The sequence below is a fragment of the Schistocerca americana genome, chromosome 3, assembly GCF_021461395.2.
Source record: "Schistocerca americana isolate TAMUIC-IGC-003095 chromosome 3, iqSchAmer2.1, whole genome shotgun sequence".
Classification (NCBI taxonomy): Eukaryota; Metazoa; Arthropoda; class Insecta; order Orthoptera; family Acrididae; genus Schistocerca; species Schistocerca americana.
Window position 1 is genome coordinate 163,417,991 of NC_060121.1, and position 12,687 is coordinate 163,430,677.

The 12,687-nt window shown below is 36.9% G+C and overlaps 1 protein-coding gene across 1 annotated transcript in view; it reads right to left on the reverse strand.

The window, feature by feature from the left end:
* Positions 1 to 12,687, reverse strand: part of LOC124605946 (sodium-dependent neutral amino acid transporter B(0)AT3) — a 538,536-nt gene that overhangs the window by 70,633 nt on the left and 455,216 nt on the right. The window contains exon 11 of the mRNA XM_047137906.1: positions 7,928 to 8,087. Coding sequence (XP_046993862.1) covers positions 7,928 to 8,087 — 160 coding nt within the window. The remainder of the gene's footprint in view (positions 1 to 7,927; positions 8,088 to 12,687) is intronic.

Genomic DNA, 12,687 nt, shown 5'->3' on the forward strand with positions numbered 1-12,687 from the left:
TTAAAGCTCAAATTGAAGACATAGGATTTTGATGGAGACATGGCATGGAAAATATTGAAACCTTTAGTCTAATTGTAAGATTTCACTCCCATAAAAAATTGGAGCATCCAAAGCCATGGAGACAAGGCAGTTCTATGTTAAAATTGCATTTTTATACAGTGCAATCGATACTAAGATACAGTGCAGGAAAAAATTAATAGTCTCTTTCAGAGGTTCCCAATTTACTCAAGATTTATTGTTGCAACAGTTCATTGGAGTACATGAAATGATTTCATTTACATCTTAACAGCGCAGGCAGTTCTGAGGTACCAAGTATCAACCCATGCTGAAACACTCATATTAGTACACGGTGTAGCCTCCATGGTTGGCATTGCAGGTGCTTACTCTGGCATCCAGCCAGTTGTACAAATGGCAAATACTGTCCTGGGATACAGTATGCCATGCCTGCTTGATCTGGTCACATAGTTCTGGAGGAGTTGTTGGCTGACGAGTCACACAACTCACTTGTCATTCCATCATCTGCCACACGTGCCTGGTTGGAGACTAGTCTGGAGATTGTGTTGACTGGGGAAATTGCTGCCTGTCATGCAGACAACAATGAGTTTCACAGATACTGTGCAGGTGAGAATATCCTGTTGGAGCAACACATCTCTTTCCTGTTGCAAGTATGGCAAAAGAATGGTTCTAACAACATTCTGCACATACCAAGTGCTGGTTAGTGTCCTACAGAAACAGCGAAGGTGAAGTAGCTTATCGCACCCTGGACCAATAGGCCTGGGGTGGTGTCAGTGTGTCTTGGATGAAAGCATTCTATGAGACAGTGCTCACCAGGTCTACATCGAATGTTCATGTGACCACCAACATCAGCACTGTTGCACAACTGATACAAATGTTAAATTGTGCAGAATTCCTCTGAAAAGATGATCCCACCACTCTGAAGGTCATAATTTCACCCCTTTGAAACTCAGTAAGCTGAATGTAGGATGCACAAGTGCATCTCTGTGGCATGGGTGCCTGTTTGCTTCATTAGTTTGCACCACACAGTCTTCTGGCTATGAGCATTCCCTTTTACAGGGGAGGCACATATGGCACTCTGGTAGCTATGCCATTATGATATCTGTGAGTGGATGATGTTGAAACCATTATTAGTATGTCTACTATCTCCCAGGTGATGTACACTGTCATCGGATCAAAATCAATATCATATTTCCAGGTGCACTAATTTTTTGCTGGCTCATTGACTCAAATGAATGTCAAGAGTATGGAATGAAAGATTCACCAGTTTGCTAAACAAATTTGACCTAATGGTAATGGATGCAGATTCCCGCATTTTTTTAAATGGCATGGGTGGATTCTTGACTATACTAGCAATTTACCATCCTAGCTAAGATGGTCTGGTTGAATCAGAGCCTAGAAAAGTTATCAGTCTGTTGCTCTATGATTTGGAGCAGGAATCTGATGTAACTATGAGCAGTGCCAAGTCATTATCTCCACACCATTGCAATATTGGAAACTTGCTTTATCAATAGCAGCCAGACCTGATATCACTTTTGCAGTGCACAATGCTAGTCAGCAACTTGGAAAACCAGAAAAGACACACTGGAAAGTTGTGAAGAGAATTTTGAAGTACCTAAAGGAAACTATCTCTTATGGCCACTATTATCCAAGAAATATAGGGATATCCGTTTGTTTGTTTTTAGTGACTCAGGTCATGCAGAATATCTTCTTACTAGAAACCAACCAACAGTTTTGTTGTTAAACTTGGTGGAGCCACCATAGCTTAGAACTGTCACAGGCAGAAGGTGGTTGTCTTGCCAACAACAGAAGCAGAATATCTAGTTTCCTGTCAAAGTGAGATAGAAATCATGTGGAACCAGCCAATTTTGTAGAATATTATGAGGCTAAAGGAAATCACTACCAACGTGCATAAGGATTGTTGAAGTGCCATACAGATGATCAAGACTCCTGAGCATCACAAACCAACAAAATACATAGATGTGACATGTCAAATTGTATGAAAAAAAAAATCATCTGTGTATGTGCCAGCTCTGCAGATCAGTAAGTAGACAGTCTCACTAAGTCACTCACTAGAAGCAACTTTTATAAATTAAGACAGTTACTTTCTGTTGTTGACATTGAAGATCTTAGAGATAAAAGGCAATGAAAGTGTTAAGTATTTATTAATTTAAGTAGGAGTCTTCTGATAATCAATAAAAGATCTTTTGTTTTATTTGTTTCTGATATTCATAAACAATTTTATACTTTCACATTTGTATTTGGCACACTTTCTAGTTACTTATACTGTACTGTTATTTAGGACTTTCATCACAATGAACTCAGTGGTACAGAGGACAACTCCTTAAAATGTGTGGTTGCATTATCTACATCTACATCAATATTTATACTCTGCAAATCACATTTAAGTGCCTGGCAGAAGGTTCATTGTGCCACATTCACTATTCTCTATTATTCCAATCTCGTATAGTGTGCAGAAAGAACAAACACCTATATCTTTCCAATCGAGCTCTGATTTCTCTTATTTTATCATGGTGATCATTTCTCCCGATGTAAGTTGGCATCAACAAAATATTTTCACATTCAGAGGAGAAAGTTGGTGATTGGAATTTTGTGAGAAGATTCCTCCACAGTATAAAACGCCTTTGTTTTAATGATGCCCATCCGAAATTCTGTATCATTTCAGTGACACTCACTGCCCTAATTCATGATAATACAAAATGTTCTGCCCTTCTTTGAACTTTTTTGATGTACTCCATCAGTCCTATTTGGTATGGATCCCACACCATGCAACAGTATTCTAAAAGAGGATGGACAAGTTAGTGTAGGCAGTCTGCTTAGTAGATCTGTTACATTTCCTAAGTGCCCTGACAATAAAATGCAGTCTTTGGTTAGCCTTCCTATGTCTTCCTTCATATGTAAGTTGTTCCTAATTGTAATTCATAGATATTTAGCTGAAAGTACTGCCTTTAGATTTGACTGATTTATTGTGTAACAGAAGTTTAATGGATTCCTTTTAGCACTCATGTGGATGACCTCACACTTTTCATTACTTAGGGTCAATAGCCAATTTTGGCACCATACATATATATTTTCTAAGTCGTTTTGCAATTTGTTTTGATCTTCTGATGACTTTACTAGTTGATAAATGACAGCTTCATCTGCAAACAACATAAGACGGCTGCTCAGCTAGTCTCCCAAATTGTTTATATAGACAAGGAACAGCAAAGGGCCTATAACACTACCTTGGGAAATGCCAGAAATCACTTCTATTTTCTCAATGACTTTCTGTCAATTACTATGAGCTGTGACTTCTCTGACAAGAAATCACAGATCTAGTCATATAACTGAGATGATATTCCATCAGTGCGCAATTTCACTACAAGCTGCTTGTGTGTTACAGTGTCAAAAGCCTTCCAGAAATCCAGAAATTTGCAGCCAATTTGAAATCCTATGCCGACAGCACTCAACATTCTGTGCAAGTAAAGAGCCAGTTGTGTTTTGTAAGAATGATGTTTTCTAAACCTGTGTTGACTGTGTGTCACTAGACCGTTTTCTTCAAGGTAATTCATACTGTTCAAATGCAATATATGTTCCAAAATCCTACTGCATATCATTGTTAATGATATGTGCCTGTAATTTATTGGATTACTCCTACTATCTTTCTTGAATATTGGTAGTACCTGTGCAACTTTCCAGTCTTTGAGTACAGATCTTTCGTAGAGCAAACAGTTGTATATGATTGTTAATTATGGAGCTACTGCATCAGCATGCTCTGAAAGGAACCTAATTGGTATACAGTCTGGACCTGAAGACTTACTTTAATTAAGTTCAAAAATGGTTCAAATGGCTCTGAGCACTATGGGACTCAACTGCTGTGGTCATAAGTCCCCTAGAACTTAGAACTACTTAAACCTAACTAACCTAAGGACAGCACACAACACCTAGCCATCACGAGGCAGAGAAAATCCCTGACCCCGCCGGGAATCGAACCCGGGAACCCGGGCATGGGAAGCGAGAATGCTACCGCACGACCACGATTTAATTAAGTGATTTAAGTTACTTCACTACTCCAAGGATATCTACTTCTACATTACTCATGTTGGCAGCTGTTCTTGATTCAAATTCTGGAATATTTACTTCATCTTCTTTTGTGAAGGCATTTTGGAAGGCTATGTTTAGTAACTGTGCTGGAGCAGCCCTGTCTTTGATAGTATCTCCATTGCCATCATGCAGAGAAGGCACTGATTGTGTCTTGCCACTAGCATACTTCACATATGACCAGAATCTCTTTGAATTTTCTGCCAGGTTCCAAGACAAAGTTTTGTTGTGGAAACTATTATAAGCATCTCACATTGTAGTCTGTACTAAATTATGAGCTTCTGTAACAGAAGGCCAATCTTGGAGATCTTTAATCTGTTTAAATTTGGCATTTTTTATTCATTGTTTCTGCAACAGTGTTCTGACCTGTTTAATGTACCAAGGAGGATCAGCTCCATGATGTGTTAATTTATTTGGTATAAATCTCTTAATTGCAGCTGATAGTATTTCTTTGAATTCAAGCCACATCTGGTCTGCACTTACATTGTTAATTTGGAAGGAGTGGGGATTGTCTCTCAGGAAGGCGTCAAATGAATTTTTATTTGCTTTTTTGAACAGGTATATTTTTTGTTTATTTTTGGAAGATTTGGTGGTTACAATATTCAATCTCACTACAAAACCCTGTGTTTACTAATCCCTGTATCCATTTTGATGCTTGTTATTAAATCAGGATTATTCGTTGCTAGGAGGTCAAGTTTGTTTTCACAACTGTTTATTATTTGCATGGGCTCATGAAAACTGCTCAAAATAATTTTTGGAGAATGCATTTAGCACAATTTCAGATGTGTTTTATGCATACGTCCAGATTTAAAGATGTATTTTCCCCAACATATTGAGGGTAAATTATAGTCACCACCAACTATAATTGTGAGAGTTGGGTATATGTTTGCTATTAAACTCAACTTTTCTTTGAACCTTTCAGCTATTGTATCATCTGAACTTGGAGGTCAGTAAAAGGATTCAATTATTATTTTATCTGGTTGCCAGCAAAGACCTCTGCCCATACTAGCTCACAGGAAGTATCTACTTCAATTTCGTGACAAGATGAACTACTAACAGCAACAAACACATCACCGACAACTGTGTTTAGCCTATCCTTTTGGAATACCATTAGGTTCTTTGCAAAAATGTATCACATTTTTGTGCTTGTTTCATGAATAAAACATTGTCATTATTATACAGTGAGACTCAGTACTGCATTATTTTGGCTCCTTTATCACTAAGAAAATTTGTAATAATTTAAAAGAATTTCTGCTAGCTCCATCTGTCTATATACCTTCAGAGATATGTTTGGGTCTAAAGCCAGATTAAATTCTGCAAAAATGAAGATATACAATGCCCTTATTTCCCCCATTCTCCTCTATGATTCAGAAAGCTGGACATTAACTAAAAGGGGTATGCAAAAGCTTCTCACATTCAAAAGAAAGCCGATGAAGAGAATCTGGGACCTGATGCGAGATGAAGATATACAGAAAGAATGAAAAAATAATGAAATTTATAAGATCATGAAGGTGCCCAACATTTTACAATAACAAAATAGCAGAGGCCTCCAATGGGCATATGTCAGAGACCTGGCTTCCTAAGCAAGCTTTCATTGCACACATTACAACAAAAAGACCCCTGGTTAGACCAAGAAACAGATGAGAAGGCAACATAAAGAAAGATGCCAAAGCTCTGAATTTAGTCTACTGGGAGGAAACAGCAACAGACAGAATGCAGTGGAGTCTGTTGGTGCAGCATATGGTCTACATAGCTGGTGACTGTTGAACAATTAAGTAATTTACGTACTTGAATGTTAAAACTCTACATACTGATACGCAGCAAAGCAGTGGTGGCTGGTGTGTAAGAGCACAAGAGCAAATAAATACCCTAACTTTGACACCTTGCAGATTTATTGATTATTTTTCTTTGAATACTGTTAAACATAATGTAGATGTGGTAATCTGAAATACATGGCACTAAATCTACTGTTCTGTGCAACACTGCTGCACTAGACTCAGTGAAATTTGGCATCAGGGTTGTGAGCAAACCTTCACTTGTGCATGTTTTAAGAATCTTCTGCACGTGTACAATTTTTTGTGACGTAATTTCCTTATGGGTCAAATACATACAGATTTGACAAAAAATGTGCACAGTTCACGATGTGCACTACTAACCCTTACCACTCAACTACAAGTTTATGTCGATGCCACCAGGTGGTAGCACTCTGCAGCAGACGTTTATCCACATTAACTTGGCATAAATCCCACTAGGCGGTAGCACACTACACAAATATGCCAGTTCATTCAATATATAGTAAAATTAGATGAGTTATCGGTATATGTTATAGCTATACTGATAGAAAAACCTATTTTGTGGGATTCTGAATGAGATACAGTGCATGAAGTTTTGGATTTTATCGCACAGTAATCCATTTGAGGCACTGGGAACCATAAACAGCATCATCATTGATTGTGAGACTGTAGAATTTGTTCATGCTTCTGATAGCTGTTGATCTTATGGTGGGTCAGGTTTATCTGTACTGTAGGCTCACATTGTATGTAAGTCTGAACATTCATGAAAGGCAGTTACTGGTTTCTCTGATTTTCACTTAAATATGGGGGTCGAAGACAGTGTGCTTTTTATCCTTAAGGCTCTCAGTGCCTCATTTGTATTCTAGTCAAGTGACCTTGTTGGTAGATAGCACTACTTGACTTTAATAATGTGCAGTGTCAACATGAACTCTGTTGAACCTCTATTAAGCGCAAACAGAAAAGAAATTTACTGAGAAAAATCAGCCGCAAAGTAAGTAGGGCCTCCCAGACAAGATCCGCTGTCTGAGAAAGTAACGAAATCAAATAAGCGTGACTACGAGCAAACATTTAACAAAGAAGTGTATAACAAGTTTAAGTTGATGTGTGGATATAACATAAGAATGTTTGATTTTCAGCATGGAAGTTACCAGTAATTCATTAACTAATACATGAACTAGGGATCCTGTACATTTGGCCAAAAAATAAAAGAAACATGAAAAGTCCCACTTACATAAAAATGCAAAATGGAAAGTAGCAAAAGCTCAAATATTATTTCATTCTTGCCATAAACTGTACTTAAATATGTGCAAAACAACAAAATTCCACAAAAACAATTCTTCCTCTTTTCAGACAAGTTTTGCATATTATTATTATTATTATTATTATTATTATCATTGAAAGCAGCTTAAGTTGTATAAATATGTTGATAATCATAACTGTTATACAGCAGATGCTATTAATTTTGCATCCTGATATTTAACTGTATTTAAAACTTTGTAAACACCCAGAATGTATACCTATGAGCTGGCACTGCAGCAGAGTCTGTTAGAAGGCTGTCAATTTATATTTGGGGAACTTCTGATTGTATTATGAGTGTGTCAGATGAATTAACCATGAAATAAACTTTCACAATAATCTATGAAGTGTGATTTTTGTTTTATTAAAACCTGTGGATCACCATTAATAAGAATTCGTTTTATTTTTTATTATTTTAATTAAGATGGTGAAGAATATGTGCTTGTATCACTGCTACCATTGTATCACTGCAATGTGTATCTACTAGTACCTGTGTGGTGCAAGTAATACATCATAAGCATAGTGATTAAAATACACCTGGCAGAACAGTTTTAGGATGGCTGTTTTGAACAGTGAAGTGCTACAGTGGATATAGGAGTGTTACATTATACAATACACTATTAAATGCTCTTCTCTTAATAGTTTTCATGTAAATCTCAATACTGTAAATAACTGAAATTGCTTTAGTTACCTTAGTTCTTACTTTAAGATAGTACTCTTACCTTTTTAGTCCATATACATAAGAAACACCCACACATTCAAAGAAGGCAATAATGAGCAAGGGAAAGTTTCCACTGAAGTTATCAAACAGGATGAATACATAACTGCCAGCACCATGGGCAAAAGCCATAGATATGCCACAACATATAAGACACAGGCCCCCTGAAAAATAAAACAGATTTTGTTAACATAGATGTTGTTGACACAATTTTTATGTCATGCTAACTACAAATTACTGCAAACAACATATTATGTACCATAACAACTAGACTTGCATGTGAGACCCTGTGAAATCTGTCTTTGAAAAAATGAAAGAGTTATGTGTGATTTCAGTCTTTGGACAGCTCAGGAACTTTATGTAAAGTATTCCTCTTAATGAACAGCAAACTAATGTACAATCACCTTTTCTTCAGAAACAAACACACAGTTCTTAAAATATGAATTCAAAATCAAAAGTCATAATTGACAACAGCTTATTGCCTTATACATTTACTGGCCTCTGACTTGCAAGATATTATGATACTTTGTACTCAACAATCAATGATAATGCTATTCTTCTGTTAAGATGCAGAAAAAAAGGACATACAATACATCCTATTTTCAGATATTTATTAAACAAATGCACACAGCCACTAGAAAAATAAAATTAATTTAAATCAATTCATTTGAGCTTTTAACAATGGGAAGTCTAGGATGGAAAAAGAACAATATTGTAAGGATAGTTTTCTACTTGTGCCACAGAGGAGGTTCTGATTGACAGATGGGCACAATAAGAAAGAATGCTAAAAACATTCAGTATTGACTACATTCTTCAACAATAGTAGTGTCTGAGATGAACAGCAGTCTAGCTGAGTAGACAGTGAAGTATGGAACAGGCACAGGAAGGTGACGGAGAGGTGGAGGGATAGCAGGGTACTCTTGAGGGAAGGTGTAAGTGCTGCTTTGTGGAGTGTGCATGACAGTAATGAGTACAGGATAGGGCTGCTAGGTACAGCAGAGGGATGCTGTACAGTGGGGGTGGGCAGGGGGGGCATTGGAGGAGGGGGAAGGGAGGGGGACAGAAGTAGAAAAAGAGAAAGGAGTGTATAGGTGCATTTATGGGGTAGAAGACATTTGTTCCCACCTCAGTACTACACATGCCTTGTATCTCATTACTACCAGTCCAGGGCTACACATGCCCTCCATCCCATCAATATACATACATAGTTCCTTCCCCTTCCTTGCATTTCCCCCCCCCCCCACCCCCCTCCAACAGCACACCGTCCACTCGATCTCGATGTCCCTGCATGTTCCCACAGGCAGCACTAGCAACTTTCCCCAACCCTACCCTCCTTCTCCCTTCCCCACACCTCTTCCAGATCCACACTGCCTACTCCAGCTAGACTGACACACACCTCAGACACAGCTGCAGTTGGGACTTACTGCTGTGAGATACTAGGGGACATCTGTGTGAGAGATGTACTTGTACAGATGTGTGTGTTTTCTACTTCTGAAGAATGTTGTAGCCCAAAAGCTGAGTAATTCTAGCATTCTTTTTCATTATGCCTCTCTGCAACTCAATACCTCCTCTTTGTAGTGGGTAGTAATCTATCCTTTCTATACTGTTGTTCTATTTTTAGGAATATATTGTGCTTACATCATAGTTTTCTTTTGTTTTATTTGTGGGCCACGGTAACTAAATATAAAACATGTTTAACAACAAGTAGTAATGGTGAATTCAAGATATGTTTGACAATTCACAATGGTGAATATACTGTGCTCATTTCTTACAAATGTTACCATCACTGATTAATGATGATTTGGTGGAAAAATGTAAAACTTGAATACAGCAAACTTCTTAAATACCGGTAATGAAGAAACATTATCATTTCTTTTTATTAATAACAAACACTGGCTATGTAGCATCAGTTGCCATCGTCTGTTTGATTAATCTGGTATAACATGTACTTACTGACCTATTAACCACAAAAATAGAGAATATTAACAAAAAAATTTACACATCAATTAATTGAGATAAAACACACACAGTCTCCATTAACGACCATTAACGATATCAAAACTCCTACCATGCAATTCCAGATGAGTAATGATGATTTAGAAATACCATAAATGAACACTATGTGGTGAAGATACCTGACACTTAAAAGTTTTATATTTTCTCAGCACTGACATGCATATGAAACATTTCCTGCACTTTGCATATTCAGATTATTTGCAGTAGTGAGTTGTGGTATTGTGGATAAAGCCTGTTAAGTTAAATAAAGTAATTAGCACAAATAATACTGTGCAAGTGTTTTCACAGTCAGCAGTAATTTTTTTTAATGTGTAAGAATTTTGTAATGTAATGTCACTAAACATAAAACTTCCTATACAACATATGTGCAAATTTGTGCAATTCATAACACTACACTTGAGTGGCTGGTGACTTTTTAAAAGCTGCAGTGCATTGTTAATTAAATACATATAACAATGAGTTTAGTCCTTTCTCTAAAAGCAGACTGTAGTGCTGTAACTTGATATGGAAATCTAAAAGATGCTAACAGATTTATTTAGAAAAAAGAATTAACTAAACACCTATCTATTTATTGCACGCACATGTGTTAAACAGTCAGAAATTATCAGTAAATGCTTCTCTATGTTCTTGACCTGCCACACTTGGTTTGTGCCCTAATGAGTCTCTCCCAACCTAATGCCTACCTCACTTTCTTGTGATGAAGCCTTTTTTCATGGTTGAGGCTCTCGTGATCAAGTGACTCTCTGGATAAGGAGTACCCCACTACTTGCCAATGGCCTGTTGACAAGAGGGCAGAGGAGTGAGAAGAAATAAAGAGTGCTATCTTTTTTATTGGTTGGAAAGCAGCCCATAGAACCAAACAAATTGATTACCTGCAGCTGTGTGGTCATGTGGAAAAAGCAAATTCTAGCATCACATATCCAAAGGATAAATGTAGCATATGCCACTTACTTTCATGATTGTCCTTTATCAAAAATTCGAGAGATAGGTTAATCCCATATTTCCATTTACTAAGCTAATAAAATAAAGAAAAAAAAAATGTTGGCGGACAATACACAGATGTACTTGAACATTAGAATAAAAATGTTTAAGCTGTTGTGAGATAAGGCTTTGGATCACACACCACAAACTTTGATCATTTATAATTTAACTGTGAATGAAAATACACATCTGTTATTCTTTGAATGAAATTAAAGGAATGTTAGTGGACAAACATGAGTAATTACATAATAAAGCAGCTTGTACAAACAACAATTTTAGGAATGTGTTAAGAGATACCTTTTGTATCACATCTTCCCTTAAATCTGGAATAAAGGCGTAATTAGAAAAGAAAATTAAAGATATTCAGAAATGAAGGAAGATGTTATTGAGGGCCAATAATAATTGAAAGTGACTATAGAGCTAAGACAACATATGCAGGCACTGCACACTATTGCAGTTTAAACTGTTAGAAAAGTAGCCATGAGTAAATACAGACCATCATTCCAGGCTGTGAGAAAAAATGCAGAAAGCTGAAAACTAACTGAGAGGACAATTTTTATTTGAGTTAACTTGTATAAATAGCTGCCCACCATGGTTAAATATAAAACATAACAGACAGTACTACTGCAGTTCCCTGTGGCAGATTACAAATCAATTTTGGACTGAGAATACAACTGGAGCCCCTAGCATCATCTAATTTTGGTTGCGTGGGAAAAAATGGACTCAAATTCAGGAGGAGACGCATGATAACATTGGCCCAGGAATCCTGGCAGTCATATCCTGTGATTTCCATAAACCACATCAGGAAACTCTATGTTTTTCTCAAAGAGAATTTAGAAATGCGTCATGACTTGTTCCATGCGGGGATATGCTTTTCTGTACACTAAATGATCTAAATGAGTAACAAAAGAAGTGAGAAAAATAGACACTAGAAACTGTACTAGTCATGACCTTGCTAAAGAATACATCCTGGCACTTATTCAGAATTATTTAGGAAAAACATAGCATTCTCAAATATGAGTTGTTTACCCAAATTTTATGAAGCATTTGATTAAGGCAATGGTACTGTACACTGATAGACTGTTTATATTTCTATTTTAGAGCTAACAAGTTAAGATAAATAACATTGACCTTATTGAGACGTAAGCACAGTGTGCAAGAGAGAGAGGAAAAGAGAGAGAGAGAGAGAGAGAGAGAGAGAGAGAGAGAGAGAGTGAGAAGGGGGGGGGGGGGGGGGGGGAGTATATAAGGATTTCAAAAGAAAGAGTTTGTCAAGAACAATTTTAAATTTGAACACAATATTAGAATATTAGAACATAAAAGGTATGTGATGATCATGTTCAATTCCATGGGAATGGCTGTGCCACATGACCGTGATGTAATCCAGGACAGAAAGAAGGGCAGCATCGGTTATAATATCATATGTCTCTTTTGTTGCATTGAAGATCTAGGTTTCAGCTGACACTGCAGCAATTATCAGTGCAATAATGACAAACAATACAAGAATCAGACATAGAAACAGAACACTGATCAACTGCCATGTCACAGCTGTACACAGTTACAGTTCCACTGTTACATAACATTGTCAGCAGTCATGAAGACTGAACATCTGTTGCTAGAATTATGTTCAGTCTACATAGTTACTTATAATGGCCTGTAATTATAAAATTGTAATTGTGTGCAACTGTGACAAGGCATTTGGTCAATGTGTTACTTCTGTCTGATTTTTTTATTATTTATATTTATAACACTGATGATAGATGGAAT